This window comes from Molothrus aeneus, chromosome 4 (assembly GCF_037042795.1).
Source record: "Molothrus aeneus isolate 106 chromosome 4, BPBGC_Maene_1.0, whole genome shotgun sequence".
Taxonomy (NCBI): Eukaryota; Metazoa; Chordata; class Aves; order Passeriformes; family Icteridae; genus Molothrus; species Molothrus aeneus.
The window spans coordinates 35364019-35385780 of NC_089649.1; the positions used below are offsets into that span (position 1 = coordinate 35364019).

At 36.1% G+C, this 21762-nt stretch overlaps 1 protein-coding gene across 5 annotated transcripts in view; it reads left to right on the forward strand.

Moving 5' to 3' along the window:
• PALLD (palladin, cytoskeletal associated protein) overlaps nt 1-21762 on the forward strand; it is a 187677-nt gene that overhangs the window by 54453 nt on the left and 111462 nt on the right. For 3 of the 5 annotated variants that reach the window (XM_066548254.1, XM_066548257.1, XM_066548255.1), the window contains exons 3-8: nt 6598-6776; nt 9078-9144; nt 9719-9824; nt 10756-10851; nt 13338-13479; nt 15060-15083. In XM_066548254.1, coding sequence (XP_066404351.1) covers nt 6598-6776; nt 9078-9144; nt 9719-9824; nt 10756-10851; nt 13338-13479; nt 15060-15083 — 614 coding nt within the window. The remainder of the gene's footprint in view (nt 1-6597; nt 6777-9077; nt 9145-9718; nt 9825-10755; nt 10852-13337; nt 13480-15059; nt 15084-21762) is intronic. The other 2 variants (XM_066548256.1, XM_066548258.1) reach the window with 1 other exon arrangement.

Sequence of the window (21762 nt, forward strand, 5' to 3'; positions counted from 1 at the left end):
TCATTCTGGTTACAGAGGTAAGCATACAGATTTTTCCTTTAATATTGACTGCTTTTTGGCCAGTTAAAGAAATATGATCTCCCTGCTGTTCATGTTGAATAAAAACAGCTGCACAAATGTCTTTGATCCGTATGATGAAACAGGATTACCTGAAATGTGGTATCTCATTTGGATACCATTGGTACATTTGCGAAATATCATTTGCACCAACCCCACAGTGCAGCCAACAAGAGTCACTTCCCTGCTTTCTTTGTTGCATGGCTTAAATGTACCTATGAGACTTTGAAGCCAGCTCAGCAACAAAGCTGCTAGATACTTTTCATTAGTTTTATGTTCAATATTTATGTATCTTTCTTATAATAATCAAAGTTCAAAAAAATTAATGAGCATATACAGTTTTATAAAAAGTAACTCCTGCAAAAAATGAGTAGAAAGTAGTGAACATTATTTTAACTTCCTACACCACTTGTTATTACAGAAAAACACTGTGCAAAATCTGAAGAATCAGTTCAATCAGTTAAATTAACGTACACTGCTTATAATGTAACACACTTTTTATTATAAAATTGGCTTCTGTGGTTTTCATTATAGAGACATTTTTTAATTGCTTAACTGAAGGTTCAGCCAAAGCACCAGCATTTATATTCAGATTTTTTCCTTAGAATTACAGTATATAAATACTTAAAGTATGTATGTTTTTATTGGTAACTCTCTTATGAATTACTTATACAAATAATGAAATATCTATTGCACAAATATTGGGCAGTGTGTAGAGAATTATAAGCATCTGAATAATTTGATTCCTGCAGTGTACTCTAAATCTTTTATGAAAAAGCTGATTTCTTTTAAAAATCGGGTCAAGTTCTTTAGGTAGTAATGTTTTATAGTCTGGAAGTGCTGCACTGCTTAGTTTCAATGGAGAAAAACAAAATGGGAGTTACACAGTATTGTGATGGAAATGCTGACTCTGCCAGTATGAGAATGTCAGAGTATTTCACTTTGACTTTTCTTGCTGGACATACTTAACACCACTAAGGATAAAATTACTTTTTAATTTACAGCTTATCTCTCTGCACTTTCTGTAGTGGTCAGAGTTCCCTATTATAATTTCTCCCTAAGGCTATATCTTAAAGTTTCACTTCAGCTGCCATTTTAAATTAACTTTTAAGAGTGTGCAGAGAGGAAAACCTCTCTATTCCTCAGTGACTCTCAAAAAACATAAGTTCCAGCAGGATTATGCATTAGAGAGAACCTTGAACTGTTTTTCTTAAGACCCTTGTGCTTACTTAGTCAGTGTACTGTTCAACTCTGTTTATATTTTGTTCAGGGTCATTAAAATCCCAGACACACGTGCTCCTATGTATTTCCATGCATGGAGGATTGTGAGGGCATAAAGAAAAGAGGAGTGAATAGAAAGGCACATTGTGTGGCTTGCTGCTTGATGTCAGTGTGCATGAGCTGCTGCTTACCTGGCATCTGACTGTCCTTTTTTGTTTGCTGTTCTGGTTTTGCCACAAAGTAGCCAGTAGAAAAGCAAAGAGGGTTTGAAGCATGAAAAATGAGTACCTAATCATTGTTCCCCTACTACCAAAATACCTCTTCCTTGTCTGTTGACTTTCCAGTCTAGTGATTGTTTCACTGTCTGCCTTAAATATTTAATTGCTATAATTTTAATATACAGGAGATATAATGTAGGTGTAAACTAAGCGTGATTGAAGAAAAGCAAGACAAAGAGTGGAAATGCACACAAGAAAAGAAATGGTGGAAAGAGAATGAAGAAGAAAGTAGGAGAGAGTAGAAAAATGCAGTGCAATTTGAAATTGAGCAAGATAGAGAATGACTAATAAAATTGATTTCAGTTATATAAAGTGTATGTTACTTTTTTTTTTAATTGGTTAGCCAATATCTGACATCTTACAGTAGTTTCTGTTATTTTTCAAGGGGGCAGTTCTCTACAAATTTGCATGAACTGTAGCATGGCCTGCAGGAATGCACCCACAGTGCAAGCTGGAAGACTTATTCTGGGGACTGATATGTACACACATCTGCAAACCCTTTTGTTGGTGTCTCTGTCTGGTTTTTTCCTATTTGCACACTTAATGCATACAGAGAACCTGCAACAAAGGGATAGGGAAATGAGTTGATGATTTCACGCTTGGTACCCAGAAGTTATGAAAGAGGTATCTTTTAAAACAATGGTCTCTGTGTAGAGAATTTTCTTTTTCTCAAAGCATCTGCCGTGCGTTTGTTCCTCTGAGTTATTTTCTTTCAGGCTGGGTTTGGTTTGGTGTATTTTAACTCTCCAGAAGTATTTCTGTCTTCTCAGGGCTAGAAAATAATCCTCTTATCCCCAAGAGGATCAGTAGGCTGGAATAGACTGGACATGAGTTAATGCTGCCCTAGTTAGCATAAAACTGGAATTTTCTTGTAAGACTTGCTTTGTGGTTATTTTTCTGTGTCTAGCCATGAGTCCTGGTTTCTTTGGCTCATTTTCCCTTTGATAGTGATTTGTTGCTTGCTTTAGTGATCCCTTCGCAGTAAGAGGGAATGCTTCAAAGATTTGTCTTTGAATCTTTTTCAGTCCTTAGGAGCAGAAAATTCTCCTCTATGATTATTCTGATTGTAATGCAGTAAGGCTGACTGCACAAAGATATAAATATATAAAAGATGAAAAAGTGGCATTCAGTCTGTGTTTGGGAAAAAAATACTTCACTTATTTTTATTTGATGACCCTTTTTTGAATTCACAAACTCTCTTGATCTGAACTGGCAACTGGAAAGTTATTGCTGAATCAGTATTTGAGTATTTTCTTATTCACCTAATTTTGATGTAATCACCAAAAGAAATTCATGACAAGTAATCCTCCTCTTTTATCAACCTGTACACAGAAAAGAAAATACAATTAGAAACGGAAAGAGAGTACAACTAAGCCTCTTCCAGTGTTCACTGTTTGAAATTCCTGTGCTCTTGCCAATTGTAAAGGTGAATTCTTCTTTCCGCAATAAACAGTGGAGTCCCGCACCAGGTGTGTTTCCCATGCATCAAACATTGCCTTAATGACAGCTGAGGTAATTTGGTATCGAATTGCTTACTCATGTGCTTTCCTCTGGGGCAGGCAGTGTCTGATGAAGCAGGTCAGGACTCGTTTTCAGTATGACACTGATGTGATACATCAAGTCTTAATCCCAGCTAGTGCTGAGGAATAGCTCCCACTACTTGAGACTGACCATGTGCATGTGTATGCACAAATCAAGGGACAACGTAGAACTTGTCCTCCTAAGAAAACAGTTTACTTATTAAATGTTACCTGACAAAAATATATAAATGGATTTTTTTTGTTGTTTTAGGTTCTCATGCTTCAGACAATTTCTTAAGCACTTTATGAACATAGAACTTAGGAAACAATAGAAAGCCATACAGCTTGCATGAAACTAAAATAGGATCTGTCTGAGAAAATAATTAGGCTTGGAGGAGAGGTTTTCCTTTGCAGGATGTTTCTGGAAAGGAAAGAAAAATAGAACAAATGGTTATGCAGGGCTTCATATTACAGGCTCTTGTCTGTGATTGTCTAGAAATTGAATTAACTTCTCTCTTGTGCATATTGTTTAAAATGCAGCTTAGGAAAGGCTACACAGAGGTTAAGACTCTGAAGGTCTAATAATCAGAAATAGTAGCAGAGGTCCTCACACTGGTAGAAGGGACGACTTGTGACAAGAGGAAAGGAGGGGAAGAGGGGGAAGAGAAATGTTAATTTTGGCAGTAGAGCTGACAGAATAGATTTGTCTCCAAGGCAAATAGTTGTAAAAGTAGGCCAAAGGGGTCTGCTGAGTAAACAAATGGAAGTTTGTTAGTTCTTTCCAAAAATGATACTTTCTCTGTGCACTATCTAGGTAACAGAAGACAGAAAAAGAACTTGTTAGCATTTTAATTACTGAAGACAATTGCATATAGCTTAATGCCACTACAAACTGAGGGTTTTGCCTTCAGGAATAAAACATCTATTGTTCATTAACACAGAGAGCTTGCCCACAATTATTATGTTGTTAAGGGGAATTGTGTTATGTTATGTGTAAACCTGGTGGGTTTCTTAACTCTGCATTCTGTAATAACCATGACATTTCAAGTTTTACAATGCAATATTCTCAGAAGGCTGCTTTAAACCATTTTTTATTTATTTTAATTACATGAAGTTTGTAATTAAAAAGAACAATAAAAGTGAGGCTGTTCAATTTTAAAGACTTCTCACTGATAGTTATTTTATAGTATCTGTCATCCTGTCGTGTTGCATGCTTTTCCTAAATAGGTAGGAACTCCTTGAGGTTATTTTTGTTTCTGGGGGTAATGGGAAGTCATCTGATAGAGGGGTAAAAAATTTAAATCTGAAGTATTACTGGAATGTAACTGCAAAAATTCTCTCATCAACACATACAAATTAAAGGAAAAATACCAAATTTTTGTGGCAAATTTTAAATATTTAAAAATATTTTTAACAATTTGGTCATCTTTTACTTTGAATTGACTATCCATAAATTTCTGAGGTTATCTTTGTTAATTTTTTTAAAAAAACATACTAGAGTAGAAAACTAAAAGTTTGGGGGGAAGATCCCTTTTGAAGCTTGTTGTCGATAATTCCTCATTTTGTTCTTGTTAGATTTGAATGTTGGGGTGGCAGAGGAAGAAGAGGAAAAGGAGGGAAGGGAGAGGACATAGAAAAACACAGATTAGGATTATGGAATGAGAAGAAGGGAAGAAAGAGTGGTAAAGATCAGAGTCAGTTTGCAGGACTGAAATGGGAATAACAGCCGTGGCAAGGCTTGGCAAAATTTATTTTCAGGATATAGGGACAATCTGAGAACAGAAGACTGGTTGCTCATGAGTGATTTTCTTTTAATGACTCTCCAATCTGTCTCTGCTCCCTGCAAAAATGCACAGCAGATACTAAAACCCAAGAATTACTGATTTCTCATACTTGCTGGGCTGCCAGAGATAGAGATAAATCAGGGCATAGCCCAGGGTAATAGGACTACCTGATATTAGGGCATCAAACAGAAAAAAAGGTGGGAACAGGTACATTCATTGCAGCAGTATGGGCTGAGAACACAGAGTAGTTTACACTGGCAAATGCTTGATTGACCTGATGTAAACAAAATTATGCTTTGCTTTTACATACTTATAAGTCACCCTAGATAAGTGTCTGTTTTGTCTGTACCTAAATCCATCCCTTTTGTTGGGACGTACCTTTTTGGTAGTGGAAGATGTATTACTTACATGCATAAAAATCCAGCCCTGGGAAACCAGTTTATGTTCTTGATCAAAAGCAAGAGTAAACCTATTTAAAGCGTACCAATATGAAACCTGTGCCATGGGATCATGTTAGGTTGACTGGGCAAGATGGACAAAAATCCCAGAATCCCAGAATGGGTCAGGATGGAAGGGACCACAGTGGGTCATCTGTCCCAGCCTCCCTGATCAAGCAGAGCATATGGCACAGGATTGCATCCAGACAGTTATTGAGTATCTCCAGTGTGGGAGACCCCACACCCTCTCTCTGCAATCCCTTCTGGTGCTCAATTACCTGCACAGTTAAGTTCTTCCTAATATTCTGGTGGGACTTTCTGTGAATCAGTTGCCTGTTGTCTCTTGTCCTGTTGACACCACTGAGTAGAAGCTGTATCTGTCCTTTTGTTACCCTCCCTTCAGATATTTCTATACATTCATGATGTCCCATCTCAGTTGTCTCTTCTCCAGGCTGACCAGGCCCATCTCCTATTCTTATATAAGAGATGCTCCAGTCTCTTAATTATCTTTGTTGCCCTCTCAACAGGAGCTCCAGAAGCTCCATGTCTCTCTTGTCCTGAGGAGCCCAGAGCTGGACACAGCACTCCAGGCGAGGCCTCACCAGGGCTGAGTAGATGTGCAAGATCACCTCCCTTGACCAGCTGGAATGTTCTTCCTAATGCACCCCAGGACACCATTGGCCTCTTGGCCACCAGGACCCTGCTGGCTCTTGGACAGCTGGGTGTCCACCAGCCTCCAGCCCATACTGATACATGATTATTCCTCCCCAGGTGTGGGAATCTGCATCTGCCTTTGCTGAATTTCAGCTGGTTCCTCTCTGCCCATCTCTCCAACCTGACAAGGTCCCTCTGAAGAGCTGCACAGCCCTCTGGGGGATTGGCCACCTCTCCCAGCTTTGTGTCATCAGTGAACTTGCTGAGGAGGCACCTTAGGTAGATGGGAGTGATAAATTATATCAAAATGGATTAGACTGTGGTCAAAACAAGCCAATACACAAGTTATGCAGGAAAAACTCATTTACCAAAACAGGACAGGAGATAGTTTTAAAATGTGGGTGTGTTGTGTACAATTTTATTTGTATTCAGATATGTCTCCCTACCTTTTAAACAAAGTTTATTCTAACAAGTCATTTCTTTGTGAAATACTTTCTTTGTTAAACACTTCAAAGCACCATGTGCTGATTTCAGTAGCAATTTAGATTTTTGCAGCAGAGTGTAATGTCTTCTTGTGTGCGATGAGCCTGAACCAATCCTTTATATTCTTTTTGTCTTTGTCTTTCTACGTGTGTGTGGGCTGCAGATGGTTCTGTGAAGGAAAAGAGCTCCAGAATTCCCCTGACATTCAGATCCATTCTGAAAGTGGAGGACTTCATTCACTAATTATAGTAGAAGCCTTTGAAGACGACACTGGGCGCTATACTTGTCTGGCTTCAAATTCTTTTGGTTCAGATAGCACATCAGCTGAAATATTCATTGAAGGTAAGAGATAAAATAATAAAATACTTGATGCATATAAGAAAAGATAATTAAGCTGAAGTTCACTTTTGGTTCTTTATCTTAACATTACATTCAGTATGGTGATAATTTTATGGTATTCCTCTGCTTTTCTTTAACAAACACATTTTTAACATCAAATAATATTAATTCAGATATTTCTATAAATGTATCAGGAATCACTGAATAGATTGCTATTTATTTAGGGCAGAAAAGAGATAAAGAATGAAATAGGAGGAACCAACAAAAACTTTGGCAAATCATTATAAGCTGTACTTTTGTAAATCACTAGTTCAAGTTTTGACTAGTGATAGTAATAATGATTTTCCTGGTAGCAGTAATCCCCATCTCAGTTTTGACATATCTGCCTCCCTCTGCAAGTATATCTGGCTGCCCAAAATGATTCGTCTTTAGTGTCATCTTTAGTCATGTGTAAATGTACTATAATCCATTATCTTTAGCATACTGATTTTAAGTCAGATTAAGGTCAGTCATATTGGTTTTGTCCACAAACAGCTGCTAGTTATTGTCAAAATATTTCCTGACTGCAAAATTAGTAATAACTCAAGTATTATTTTCTCTGAGAAAATTTAATGATGACCATGAGTAAAATTATTAAGTTATCTTTTAGTAGAGGACTGTATTTCAGGCAAGATTATCTTAACTGAATACCAATTTTTATTTTATTTCATACATCTCCCAAAAAATTAGGTACTACATATTCTTTTACCTTTTGTAACTCATTAAAGTTAATTTAAATGGTCACTTGAAAGCATAAAATAAATTAACATAAGAAATAGTCACAAGAAGTCTAAATAGTGACACACTAAAATTATTAAATAGATTTTTATTAAACAAAAAAAAACCCTTTTTGCTCTTAATTAGCTAAATCATTACATAGCCTTTATAGGATTTATTTCATTATGCTCTCTATTCTCAGAACTTTTTAATATGCCATTGGGATATAATAGCAAAATCCCCAAGACCTTTCTGAATCATAGAGATTCTAGTAGGAGTTTTCTTTACAATAGTAATCATGATTTCAGAATTACTCAGGTGTAGTACAAATGCATACTGCTGTGTGAGGTTATAGGGACCGGAGCAACAGTAAAAGATGAATAAAAGAATTCATTCTCTGACATCTGCCAGTCTTGCTATATGGAAGTCCTATCTTGAAGTTTTATAACACGTTACTTTGAAAGAGAAAGACTTGTACAAGTCATAAGGCTCATCCCCTGTCATTTTTAAGGAAAACAGGTTGTCACACAAGCAGTGCTTTGTACATTAATAGACTTGATGACACTGATGTGTCATACTCTCTTTTGTGCAGCAGGCCCAGCCATGCAAGACCTGGTTGTTCTGCGTTCTTAAGAAATCCTTTCATGTAGACCTACTTTGATGACTGGACATTTGCTTCTCTCTTCTCATCTGTTCTATACTACTTATTGCTTTGATTTCTTTTACAGCATAAACTTTGTAAATCAATAGGGTACTTGGGTGTTTTAGTCCCAGCATTGTTACATTGGAATCTGTCTATGCTATACTGTGCATATTGATTATGAAATGCTTATGGTTTGCATTAAACATACAGCTATCCATATATATGCACAAATTCCTTGAGGAATAATATGTACTGCATAAATGTCTAGAATAAATGTGTGAAGTATCTGTTGTTAGGAAAAATTAGGACAAAGGGAATAAGTGCTTTCATATTTTTTTCTTTAAGTAAGCTCGGGGTATTGCCAAACACATACATTATATCAAGACTTCCACTGGCAAGAAATAGCAGAGAATAAATGTTATGTGTAGGTTAATGTAAATAGTCTGAAATGTGGACATCATGGGCAGCAAGTTTAGTCTGAAAATGTCTTGGTACACTGAGTTGCTCTTACTTAAGTTTGAAGATTTGTTATCTGTATAAGCCATATGTTTGCTTAAGCTTCAAATTTAAAATTTAAGTAAATAAAATTATACATTTCCCGTAAAGCAATAGTACTCAGCATTTTTTTCTTTTCTGTCTTGGCCATATTTGTCTCAATATGAAGGGAGACAGCTAGGAGCCCAGGGAAAGCAGTGTGCAATTAAATTGGCATGGTTATGATTTCTGTAACTGTCTAAAGTACATAGTTCAGTCTTTATCAGATAAAAAAACTGCCATAGTTTGTTACAGAGGGTTCTCAATTCTTGAAGTGAAATGCAAAAGTATCATAGTTTTTACTTTGGAATTTAAACATTAAATAAATCAATAAAAATATATGCGATTATTGAAAAAACTTTCTTTTCCAGGTGCCAGTTCTACAGATTCAGAGACTGAAAGTTTAATTTTCCAGTTAAAATCTGGAGCTATGCCACAGTAAGTATGTAAAGCATTACCAATATTGTGTAAATGTTCTTAATAAGGGATACTGGAAAATCTTTGGTTTTACAATCCGAACAAGCATCTGGGGTACGCTTGTGTATGCCTTGTCTTTTTTGTTTCTCTCATGTGATATAAATGTGTAGTATAATAACTGTAAATCGTATTAATTTGCTTGTTCTGTCAGAGAAGGCTGGCCTCACTCTGACAACATATTTGTTGATGCCAACTTTTCATATTCAAAAGTAAACTCAAGTTAACCAAGTTTTCATTTGTAGTCACTCAATCCAGTGCCTCCAAAAAAAATATGTAGAGGACTACAATTAAAGAAAAAAAATTAGTTTCATCTTAAATCAGTACTTTTTATTGTGTGAGGAAGTGCAAATTAGCCAAAGGTTGTGTTCTACTCAAGCTTCATTCATCCATCTTGATCTTAAGCAGTCATGTTGATCTTTTCAGTTGATAATAACATATTTAAATATGTAGAAAGTACAAGGTGGCTTATGTATGAAAAACTAACACATTCTCATTTCAGATCCTATAAAATGCTTCCTGGGTTTCTATTTTTCAGGGCCCAAAAGAAAACCACTTCTGTTTCTTTGACAATAGGATCTTCTACACCAAAATCAGGAGTGACCACAGCTGTAATTCAACCTATCTCCATGCCCAGTCAGCAGGTATTTTTAGACAATTTTTAAAAAAGTAAAAATCTGAAGAAAACTTCAGATTTTCTTCCAAGATTTACAATGTCTGAAAAACTGTCACTTTGAGGAATCATATTGTTAAACTATAAACTTGCATTACTATGTTAAGAATTACGGTTTTTAAAAATTAAGTATTTATCCACTGAATGGGACATAAAAGTAAATATACGTATGGATTCTTACACAACATGTAACATAGCATTTAAGCAGCAGACAGATCTAGTGATGATGAAAATTACAGAGTTTATCACTTAATAGTGACTTGTTCAAGTCCTAAAAGAATGTACTACAAATGAATGCCTGCAATATTTTATAGCAAAAGTTTTAAATTTTGTTATCAAATTTAATATTGCTGACATTTCTTTGGGCCCTTTAGAGAAAAAGAAATTTTACTATCTAAATGTTAAATATAGAAAATCATGTTCATTCATTTGTACTAAGTCTTTAATACCACTGTAGCTAACTTTACATGTTTACATGTAAATCGTAAAATACAAACAAAATTAAAATCTCTGTCATCCTATACATGGTAACTTCTTTTCCCTTCCTTGAGCTAACCTTGATAATCTTTGAGGCACCTGGATTTATTTATCACTGCATCAGTGAAAGGATGTAGGAGCAGGAGAAGCAAAAATGCTTCAGTGCAAAAGATATACTTGAATCTATTAACAGGAGTCAAATCCTCAAAATACGTTCAGGCAAAGACAATTGGACACAAAATTCTTATTGGAAGTACAGAAGCCCTCAAGCATGCGTTTTGATTTCAGAATATAACAGATGTGAAATAGTGATGTTTTCCAAGAAGTATGGTAGAAAGAACAATAAGATTGCACATGTGAGAGTTTGCATTTTTGCATATACACGGGGGCCGTATATTGAAACTAGTATTCTTTCCATTTCACAGCTTTCTTGCATTGCTTTGCAGGCTCAAAGCCCTACTTCATACCTGCACCATCTGGATGGATCCAAGCCTATCTATTCTGCACCTATTTTTACAAAGGTATGTTTTATCCATCATGATTTTTATATCATACTCTTGTAGTCCAAAAGAAAATACCAAAATTATGTATCCTAATGCAAGAAGGCTTGATCAAGTTCAAGCTTTTCAGTATCAATGACTTCCTAAGAAAATACTTTTCTACTGCAACAGTTAAGTTCTTATGCATTCTACTAGTGGATTAAAATTAATATTCTGTATGAGTTTTCTTATGGCTGTGACTGCTCTCCATTGATAAATCTTTGTAAAATATAGCAAGGTAAGTACTAATTACTAATAATAGTCTTGACAAAGCTTCATTCACAATAATTTATCCACTGATAAGAACAAATAACACAGGCTTTTAAACTCTGATTTAGAAAAAAAATTGTAATTTAAAAATCATAGAACTACTTAGGTTGGGAAAGACCTTTAAGATCATCAAGCCCAACCATCAACCCAGCACGACTAAGCCCACTGCTAAACCATGTTGATAAGTGCCACATCTACACGGCTTTTAAATACCTCCATGCATGGTGGCTTCCCTGGGTAGCCAGTACTTGGCAACCCTTTCTCTGAACAATTTTTCCAATATCCAATCTAAACCTCCTTGTCACACCTTCAGGCCATTTCCTATTGTCCAATTGTGTGTTACTTTTGAGAAGACCCCAACCCCCACTTCATTACAAATTCCTGGAGAGCAATTACATCCCCCAAGCCTCTGTTTCTCATGACTAAACAACACCAGTTCTCTCAGCTGCTTCTCATAGGATTTATGCTCTAAACCCTTTACTAGCTTTGTTGCTCTTCTTTGGACATGCTCCAGCACTTCAATGTTTTTCCTGAGGGGCCAAAACTCAGCATGGGATTCGAGGTGCTGCCTCACCACTGCTTAGTACAAGAGCCAATCCTTTCTTCTGCTGATCATACTTTTTAGAAGAGAAGTTTCTATTCAGAAAATTCTATTCAGTATTTCTCAGGTAATTACTTAAGTCAATATTTATCTTCATGGTCATCCCAAATCAAACTTAAGAACCAGGAATTAGGTAGCAGCAAAAAAAGGATGGCATGCTTCCCTATCTATAAAATACAGCTTCAGTTGAAAATATTATTTCAATTTGCCTCAAACAATGATTTCCATAGTAGTAATTATTATTTAATCACTACTTGCTGAAGCCAAAATGAAGCATTTCTGGTTATTACTTCAGGAAAACATTTGATTAAAAATTAATATGGACAGCAAATAGTTTTGCCTGGAGATAAGAGTAAGAGTAAGCCCTGCTCTCTACAGCTGTCTAGCTTGGCTCCAGCATATTCCTGTCTCATGTCTAGAAAGGTCTGATTCTGTCCCTCTTAATTCTGCACCCATACTGCAGGTGTCACAAGAGGGTGAATAGTGGAGGTGCAGGAGATTAGAGAATGTGGTTACTGCATGGTTGGGAGGCAGGCAATTTCCAGGTAAGAGTGGGAAATAGAAGTCCATCCCACATCCAGAGACTACCAAAGCAATCAAAATTCTGCTGTTTCTTCCTAATGCTCATATCTCTTGTCCCTGAAATTCTTTATTGAAGAATTTGAGCTGCTTAATACAGCTGGGACATACCAAACCAAAGAAACTAATTAAACAAGAAAACAATCCAGAAACGAACAATAAAATATAAACTTAATCCAGTGTCCTGACATAAATTTCTCCCCATGCAAAGTTCAGGGAACAGCTCAAAGATGTTCAGGTTTCCATGTAACAAAATTCTTATGTATTTGATTATCTAGAGATCTGTGAATATAAACTAGAATAACTCTGAGCTTAGACCTAACTTCAAGTGCTTTGCTGTAGTGAGGTCTAAAACTTTGTCAATAAATTGCAAAGGAAATAAGACAGCCACTGCAGAGTAAAAAGGACTCCTTGATTTATAATATTGGGATAGACAACAAAGGTAAAAATAGTGGCTATCATCTGTCAGTTCTGTTACTTAAAATATTGTGTTTCCCTCTGGTTGCAGCTCTTCATTAAAGATCTAGTCTCTTCCAAAATTTTTCATGTGTGTACAATGATTTATTACAGCCAGAGTACTGTCTCAGAAGCTATCCATACTCTAGTTAATATATCCTAATCATATTGGTGTCATCTAATTTTTCTTCGTTTGTTACATATGGCTCAGATGAAAAGCAGCTCCAGGCTTAAGTCAACCAATAGTTCCAGAATTTTCATTTCAATTTGTGGAAGAACAAAAATTGAAAGCTCAAACTACAGTGATCTGCTTGTGTTAATTTGAGCAATTAAATACTTCTGCACTTTTCCAGTCTGTGGTCTTTTTTAAGAATGTATTTGTAAATAACTTATACAATAATTTTTAACTATATAGACATATTAAATTCAATCAGAATGAAAGAAAATGTCTATTGCAAAAATGTAATGACACAATAAAGTTGAATTACAAAGGGAAGAAAATACTATTGTTAACAATGTAAAGTGCTTCTGGTATATTTTAATTGTGATGTTTACATTTCAGGAGCTACAAAATGCCACAGCATCTGAAGGCCAAGTCGTAGTATTGGAATGCAGGGTTAGAGGACCCCCTCCCATTCACGTTAAGTGGTTTCGACAGGGCATTGAAATTCAAGATTCTCCAGACTTCAGAATTCTCCAAAAAAGTAAGGCAATGTCATGGTTTAACTTCAGCCAGCAGTTGAGGACCACACAGATCCTCATTCATTCTCTCCCAGTGTACTGGGAAAGTGAATTGGAAAGTAAGAGTGAGAGAACTCATGGGTTGACATACAGTTTAATAGGGAAAGCAAAAGTCTCAGAAGCAAAGCAAAACAAGGAATCTTTTCACCCCTTCCCATGGGCAGGCAGGTGTTTAGCTATTCTGAGGAAAGAAAGGTTCCATTACCTGTAAGTTGTTTGGGAAGAATGTTGACTAACTCTGAATGTTACCCCTTCCTCCTTCTTCAACCAGATCTATATGCTGAGCATAATGTCATATGGTTTGGAATATCACTTTGATCACTGCAGTTTACTTGTCCTGGCTGTGTTCCCTCCCAATTCTTTGTGCATCTCAACCTCCTCACTATCAGCAAGATAAAAGTAGCAGAAAAGGCCTTTATAAAAAAGTCTCTGTATTACCAACACTGTTTTAAGCACAGATCTTAAACATGGCCCAATACCAACTACCGTGAAGAAAATTAACTCTACCCCACTTAAACCCAGGACATTTTCCACTCCCTTATTCCATACCATTTATGTCATGCTCAGGTCCCATACTAGCCAAGAGATGCTCATGCACCACCATTTCTCATCCTTTGGTCTAGTACACAGATAGCATTCCCTTAGTCTATGCATCATCCCTGTAAAATTTCACAAAACCTACTTTGAGTTCAGTTAGTCCATGTCTTTGGGCTCCATCTGTTGCAATGATACTCAGAACAGGAGAGGTGGTGTGTTGCATGGACTTACCAAGCACCAAAGCCAGCCCAGGCCAGGTCATCACTGCCCTTGCACTGCTTCTTGTGAGGGCTTCTGCTCAATTGTTTCACATTGTTCCTGGTACAGGAATTCCTATAACATGCAACTCAAATCAGAGGTTACAACAATTTAAGAGTATTGCCATTATGATCTTCACCCATGCTCCCACTGGACCCTAACATTGGATTTAATATTACAATTAACTCCTCTCCTTGTTTCTAGCCCAGCTAGCAACAAGAGATTCTGGCTGTCTTCACCTCAGTCAATTCCAGATGTAGTGGACACCATTCCAAGTGAAAGCCAACTTGGCCTGCACTTTGCTGCCAAAGGGGCTGAGGAAAAACACATTGGTGATGTGATGCCACACAATTGTGGCATCCCACTTGGCTGCCTTTGGCTCCAGTTCATCTTGAAGTTCTAGCATGTCTGGCACAGCTGCACTCAGCCAAAATCAGCTCAGGCAATAATCTGAAGTGGCTGTTTTTAATACAGAATGGAAAAAGATTGTGAAATTAGTCTGTCAGGATTCAGTTTTGGACAGAGTCCTTTCCTCTTCCCATTTCAGTGCTAATGGCTAGAAGTAATAACTGAACTGCTGCTACTGACAAACAATTTAAATATTGCTGATTTTGTAATGTCTGTACAGATTCTCTACTTATTTACAGTATTTCAGTATAATATGTTCATTCAGTACACTGGTATTTATTAATGTAATCTCTAACAAATTTTTCTTGTTTGTTTTCCTTCCTTGTGATGTGATATGCAGAGCCACGATCTGCAACTGAACCTGGTAAGAATCATATGAAAAAATAATCTCTTGATTCACTAGCTCTTTGAGTTTGTACTGAAGCCATAAATAGAAAAGTGTTTCTGCTGAACAGCAGTAAACTGAAACCCCCTTAAAGACAATGCTGCTTTATCACACCTCCCATACTGTACTCTGTCCTTTACATCAATTCCTTTATTAGTTAAACAGTAAATTCCATTTAGACCAGCAAGGGGAGTAAATGGTTTGCTTGCTACTGAGGGAAAAAGGACAAGTCCCACAAAATTCCATTACCCAAATGGTACTCATAAGAATTACATAACACCCGACCACTAAGTGCTAGTTTTACCAATCCAGCTTGGCAGATGTGATGTGTCTTAAACACAAGTAAAACCTGATCCTAAAAAAAAAAAAAAAAAAGGCAAAAAAGGCACTGACTCAATTTTTCTAGCCTATTCACAAGATAAAAGTCCTAGATTTCAACAAGTAAAAAGTGTTCTTCCAGCTGCAGGTTTTCTCTGTCTGCTTCATTTTCCCATTATACATCATTATATACTGGAGGGAAGTTCTTGAATAGTAAGTGGATGCTGAAAGACTGAGAATGTTTTTTTAATGTTTCTAGCTCAAACATGTAGAAGAGAAGACAGCAATACAGTCTGAACTTTGCTTTAAGAGTGTGGCCAGTTGTGCTTGAATATTCTTGAATTCGGAGAGAGTTTTAATTATGACACTGAAAAAAACAGAAAAGTTTTCTATCTTAGATCTGAGTATTTCCAAAGAGTGTCTCTGAAGGATGCTATCAGTGGGGGGATGCATTAACTCTGAGGGGTTGAATTGATGGCAGGACAGACCTAGCAGCTGAGAGATATTTGTAAAGTAGCACTGTGACTATGAGGATACAGGCTAGGAAAAGTGCAACTTTCTTTAATTTTCATGGAAATGAGAGGAAGGAAAGAGGGAAAAATCTTTTCTTTGTCAGCTATTCATAATTTTCTTGCTACTTCACGAAATTGTTATATACCTATTTTGCCTCATGTCCATTATACATATATAGGCTGCACACACATACAGGTGTGCATGCTCTATCCTAACAGTTAATACTGTTATTCATGGTGTGCAACATCATCAGCTCTAGTATTAGCTGATGCCCTGAATATGTGTGACTGAATGATTTCATTTGTGGAGGCTGGAAATGTGAGCCATACAAAGGAAAAAAGAGTATTGGAAAACCAAATAACCTCTAATGAGGAATTAAAATATGTCCAAGTGCTAGCAATGGACTATTAGTATTTTATAGTCATAACACAAACTTTAGGGTTTAAGTATTGTAAGTTAGGATAGAAAACAATTTGAAGAGAGTTTCAATATCATATCAAGCCTTTGGATATGAAAATAAATAAAAGATAATACATTTGTGTTGAAATAAGTTTAATTCTATATCTTAGAATATTTTCCTGTAGTACATATTACAGAATGAGTTTCCCAGTTTAGCTGTTTTCTTTATATCTTAATAGGTTGACTTTTTTCCCCTTCTCAGAGGAACATTTCTCCTGTAAAAATACCAAAATCTTTTCTAGATTTAATCTATCAACATTATCAGAATCATATCTGGTTCATTCTTACTAGGAGCTTCTTTCCTAAAAAATCACTTGAACTGTGTTCAATTTGTCCTTAAAAATGATAGATAGTACCTGAAAGGAGTGAAATTTTACACAAAAGTTTCTCCAAAGTATAAATTTACCAGCCTATCTTAGAGTTTTTATATCCAATTTAAGACTCTTCTGTCAAAACTCATAGTCATGAATGTTTGTTTAGTTTTGGTATTTTATTTTACCCTTTCGCCCTCTTTAATAAACCTAATGTGTATAATGCTAGATGAACCAAATATTTTAGAGTAGGAATGCAGCATCATCTAGTAGAAAGGAGAAGCACTTTTTTCCTAGAAAGAAAAGGTTTCCTTTGTGTGAATAGTTGAGTGCTAGAAGATGTTTTTCACAAACTAATTTTCATATTGTTAGTTGCAAGGTTTGTGTAGCCTCTCTGACAGTTATTGCTATGGAAGAAGTAAGTATGTTGGTATTAGCTCATGAAACTATTAACTTGCTTTCTTAAGTGCTGCCTGAAATAGGAAACAGAAGGTGAGATTCTGAGTCCAAAGAGATCATCAGTTTGCCAGCCCCCTCACTTACCTGCACAATCATTTTGAAAGTGCTGAACATTCTCCTTCCCATTTCTGGGGAGCTTGCTGACCCTGAGAGAAGATACCTGAAGTCTTCTAAAGGGTACTAGGGAATGCATTCTTACATGAAAGGTGTATTTCTTGAGCCTTCTCAAGTAGAGAAAAGTTATTTAATGTTGAGGTATCTCATACTATTCTCAAGAGAGTTGACAAGACAAAAATAGGAAGACATCTCAGAACAGTTTTGGTATCTGTATTGTTGCAGTTTTATAGACATAACAGTAGTGAATGCCTGACTGCAGTCTGGCTGGTTTGTTGTTGGATTATTTCTTTTTTCCTGCTTGTAATTATGCAATATGTATTTATGAGCACCTTCCTGTGCTTTCGTTCTGTGAAAGAATTTCAGTTTGGTCTTTTGTTTTCCCTGGAATCATGGAGCTAAGTACTATACTATCCCTTAAGAATTGTACAGTTATTTTTTCCTACTAAGCCCTATTAAATAATGTAGTATCCTAAAAGTGCAGTGTCTTACACACTACAGAAATTAATGGCAGTACATTTACTGGCTTATTTGTGAGGAATTGGCACTGTGCGTGCATAGGGAATGTAAATAAAGTTTGGGCAAAATGTAAATATTTCCTTTTGGCATAAATAATGAGCAATGTTTTGTATATTAGTAGTACCCCTAGTAATAAGTAACACTGGGTTTTAGGATGTCATGAAAAATCTTAAAATTTGTACAACAGGAAGCTGGATATGGGTATCAGAAATGTAATAGATGCAGCACTGGTTTGTGATGTAATTTAAACTCTTAGAAGCCAGACTAAACAATGCCTTCAGAGGAAATTTTTCATGAGCAAACACATAACTGCTATTCAATGCATATGGTTAATACATATGCAAGATTGACATGGAAATGTGCATATGCTAGATAAGTATTCAGAATTTTGAAAGATGGACATGTTTTCTAAAAATTTTTTGAAGTGTAAAACATCCATGGAATTTTACATATATTGTAACAAGTTGTAGTATGACTTTAATTGCTGGTTGTCAACCAAAATCCAACCATCAATAAACACTATAGCACTCAATAATAACATTGGTTGTCCTTTGATAGGTCAGTACTAATGATTTAAAGGAAATATATTCAATGAACTCACACAGGTAAGAAATTAGGAAGCAAAGGGGGTTTTTTGGCTACTTTTTTTTTGTTACACTCTATCTACTCTAATGTGTTTTGCACTCCTTTTTCTGTCTAGACAGAAATCAGTTTGCATTGCAAATCCCTCCAGATTGCTTTGTGATTTAATAGCTAGTCAGATTACTCAAAGCCAACATCGCAGTTTGTCAAATTACCTGTTCTGTACTTCTTTCTTGGATATTTTGACTTTATACTGATTGAATCCTTCAAAAACAGGCTGCCTGAGAATGAAAAATCCCATGGAATCACTTGCCAGCTGTTGATATTTTGACCATTACTCAGCTGTCTGGAGACAGCCACAAACTGTATTGAATTACATTAGAACAATTGTCTAACAGCATGTAAGAAGAAAAAGTGTATGAAGTAATTTTGCTTAAGTTGCCAGGGAATTGCCACATATACATGCTTTTTTTTCCTAAGCACAATACTGTGTATGTTCACAAAACACATCTCAAAAGATAGTCATCACTTCTCTTGGATTGTGCTTTCTTGTTTCCTGTTTTACTGTTGTGTTCCAGTCTCCACTCTAAGTATCTCCTTTAGAAATTCCCTCCTATTTCTACATAACATTTGAAACTGAAAATACATGGCAAATGTTACAGAAATCCATACTGCTTCCCTGCACCAAGAAAATCACCTTTCTGGTAGCTGATGAAATTCAAAACATAGAAGGTTTGGTAGGTTAGTATGCATGTGAGATCCTTGCACTCTTTAGAGAAAACAAGAGAATTACGACTAAGGATCTGTCTTCTTTCACTGCTGAGAAACAAACAAGGGCTTGGAGAGAGAAATCTTCTATGAGCCATATTTCAAGAAGTCAGATTAAGAGAAAAACTGAAAATAGGCTAAAATTCCCCTTCATTCAAGGTGGTCTGATCAATTTGCATATTATTGCTCGTCAATTAAATTTTCAATTGTACTCTGTGCTCCCAAGATACCTACAGAATTCTGTCCCTGTCAGTCACCTCATCTGAAGTCTGACTGCTACAACTATCCTTGCTTGTTGATGCTTCCAAATTCAAAGTAAACAACTGATCTGTTTTGTACTATGTGATTAAAAAAACTCCACCACTGTCATTCCTCTCCAACTGTAAACATTTAAATCTTTTTGGAGTGCATTAATATTCATAGTTATACCTAACTTAACTTCAAAGTGGCTTGGGCATCTACAGTATCATAACTGCCTTAGAGTAAGCTTTAGCATAAACTTTTCCTTGACGGTGATAAATGGATTAATTTCTCCTCAAACCTGAACAATGTTTAGGGGGCTAAAGTTTTTTTGCCATAGCAGTGTTCCCATTTATTTAACCCAATCTGGCTAGATAGCAGACATCTTGGTTATTGATTAGATATTGTGTAACCTAGGCTCTCCACCCTAAAACTGCATTTTATTGCTCACAATCACATTTGCTGTTGTTCAGTTTTCTTATCAGTGTTTTATAGGTGCTGTTTGAGTTATCTTCAAACATAGTCAGTTTTTTGCATCTTCTAAAAATTTTACTCTTCATTCCTTGAGTGACATAAAGCTTATTAAATAAGCTAGAACAGCTGTCTGACTGGATAAAGGTGTATGGGATGGCGATCATCAGAAACAGGCAAATTGAATACATTTTTTGTTTTGTTATTGCAAGCTACAGGTCTGCTATACTACTGTTTATTAGGCTACTCTGCAATATTCTTCTCTATTTTCACTCTTCTCTATTCTCTTTCTATAAAAGACGCACAGATACCTATATGAGATACTTATATATAAGTATCTCATATAGGTATCTGTGCATCTTTTGAGATATATGAGATACTTGTATATATGAGATACTTATATATAACCTGGTGGGCCTATTGCTTTGAGTTTAACTGGAGTTAAACACTTGTGGAACGTGAAGGAGAACAAGACACAAGTTGGCAGGGTTCTGTTTTGTTGGATTTTTACCAGGAAACCACAACTGTGACTTCCCACTGTCCCTGTGTATCTGAAAACTTATGGCTTTGAACTTACAGCTCTGGAAATTGATCTGTTTGTTGCATGGGAATGAACAGCTACCAGCAAGGGACTGTACTTATTTCCCTAGCTGTGTGTGCATTACAGTGGGGGCAGTTAATGGTCACATTCAGAGATGAAGTTGCAGATAAAAGAACTGCTCTACCTTTAATGTAATACAGAGAAACATTCTGAAGTAAACACATTGCCAGTAATAAAATTGTTAAAATGCAACAGTTTTCTCTCTTACCAAAGTTTATTCTTCCTAATGGACTCATGAGCCATAAAGGGAAAGAATTGCTGTGTAAAATGTAATCGTTCTTTCTAAATAACTGACAAAACAGTCAAGTACTTGCATGCCTAAGCATTTTACATGTTTCAGTGAACAAAATGCTTTTGTATTCATTTAGTCAAGTGTTAAATATGTTTTAAGGCCCTGAGAACAGCATTTCAGAGCTGCTTTCTGGAACACATTTCTGTGATGAAGTTATTTGTCAGCTGATGAACGCCAGGAAGTAGAACAGACATTATTTCCCTAAAATCTTCTGATTCTGCTTAGCACAGTACCAGAAAGTAAAATAATTACATAAGTCAGGATGTAAAGGTAGAAAAATACTCAGAACACTGAGTATATCCAGAGCATGCTATGGAAATCTTGAAAGAACCTTTCTTTTGCCAAATTAGTATTTCATTTCTATGTGTTCCACAGTAGTAAGCCTTTTAGCAAGGGGTGAGTGATTCTTGGCTTGGAGGAGGAAAATCGATAAAGAAGATAGCAATGTGTTGTTCACATGTGCTTTTTGCCCATGCTGCCTTTTGATTTGTTCTTAGGATTTTCATGTTTTCAGTTTAGCCAGTTTTCTTATGATTGATCACAAATGTGTTGCAGTTTGTTTGTCTGGTTGAAAAGACTAAATTTTAATCTCTTATTATTTTCATCATTAATTTACTTTGAATTTTTTTACAAAGATTGCTGCAATCTACCATATATAATTTTAAAACATACCTCGTCAGTAAGCAAAGCACATCATTGTAGAATTCATTGGAATTCTTTTGTCACTGAAAAGTGAAGATCTTCTCATGTGATCATTTTGCACACTTAAAAAGCTGGAAGAATGTTATGCATTAATTAGCTCCGGTCTTTGAAAAATAGGACTTCTGCAGGGTGCTGTGTTTTATATTGCCTTTGACCTCATTCAGAGAGCAGTTCTCAGCCTGGTGGAATGATCTTCTTTTGCAGTCCTGAAAGACCAGCTTTCAGCATTCTGCTGTTAAATGAACAGGAAACTAGAATGCTGCCTGTATAAGATTACATCCCCAGGGTCAGTTCAGTCCAGGAGTACGC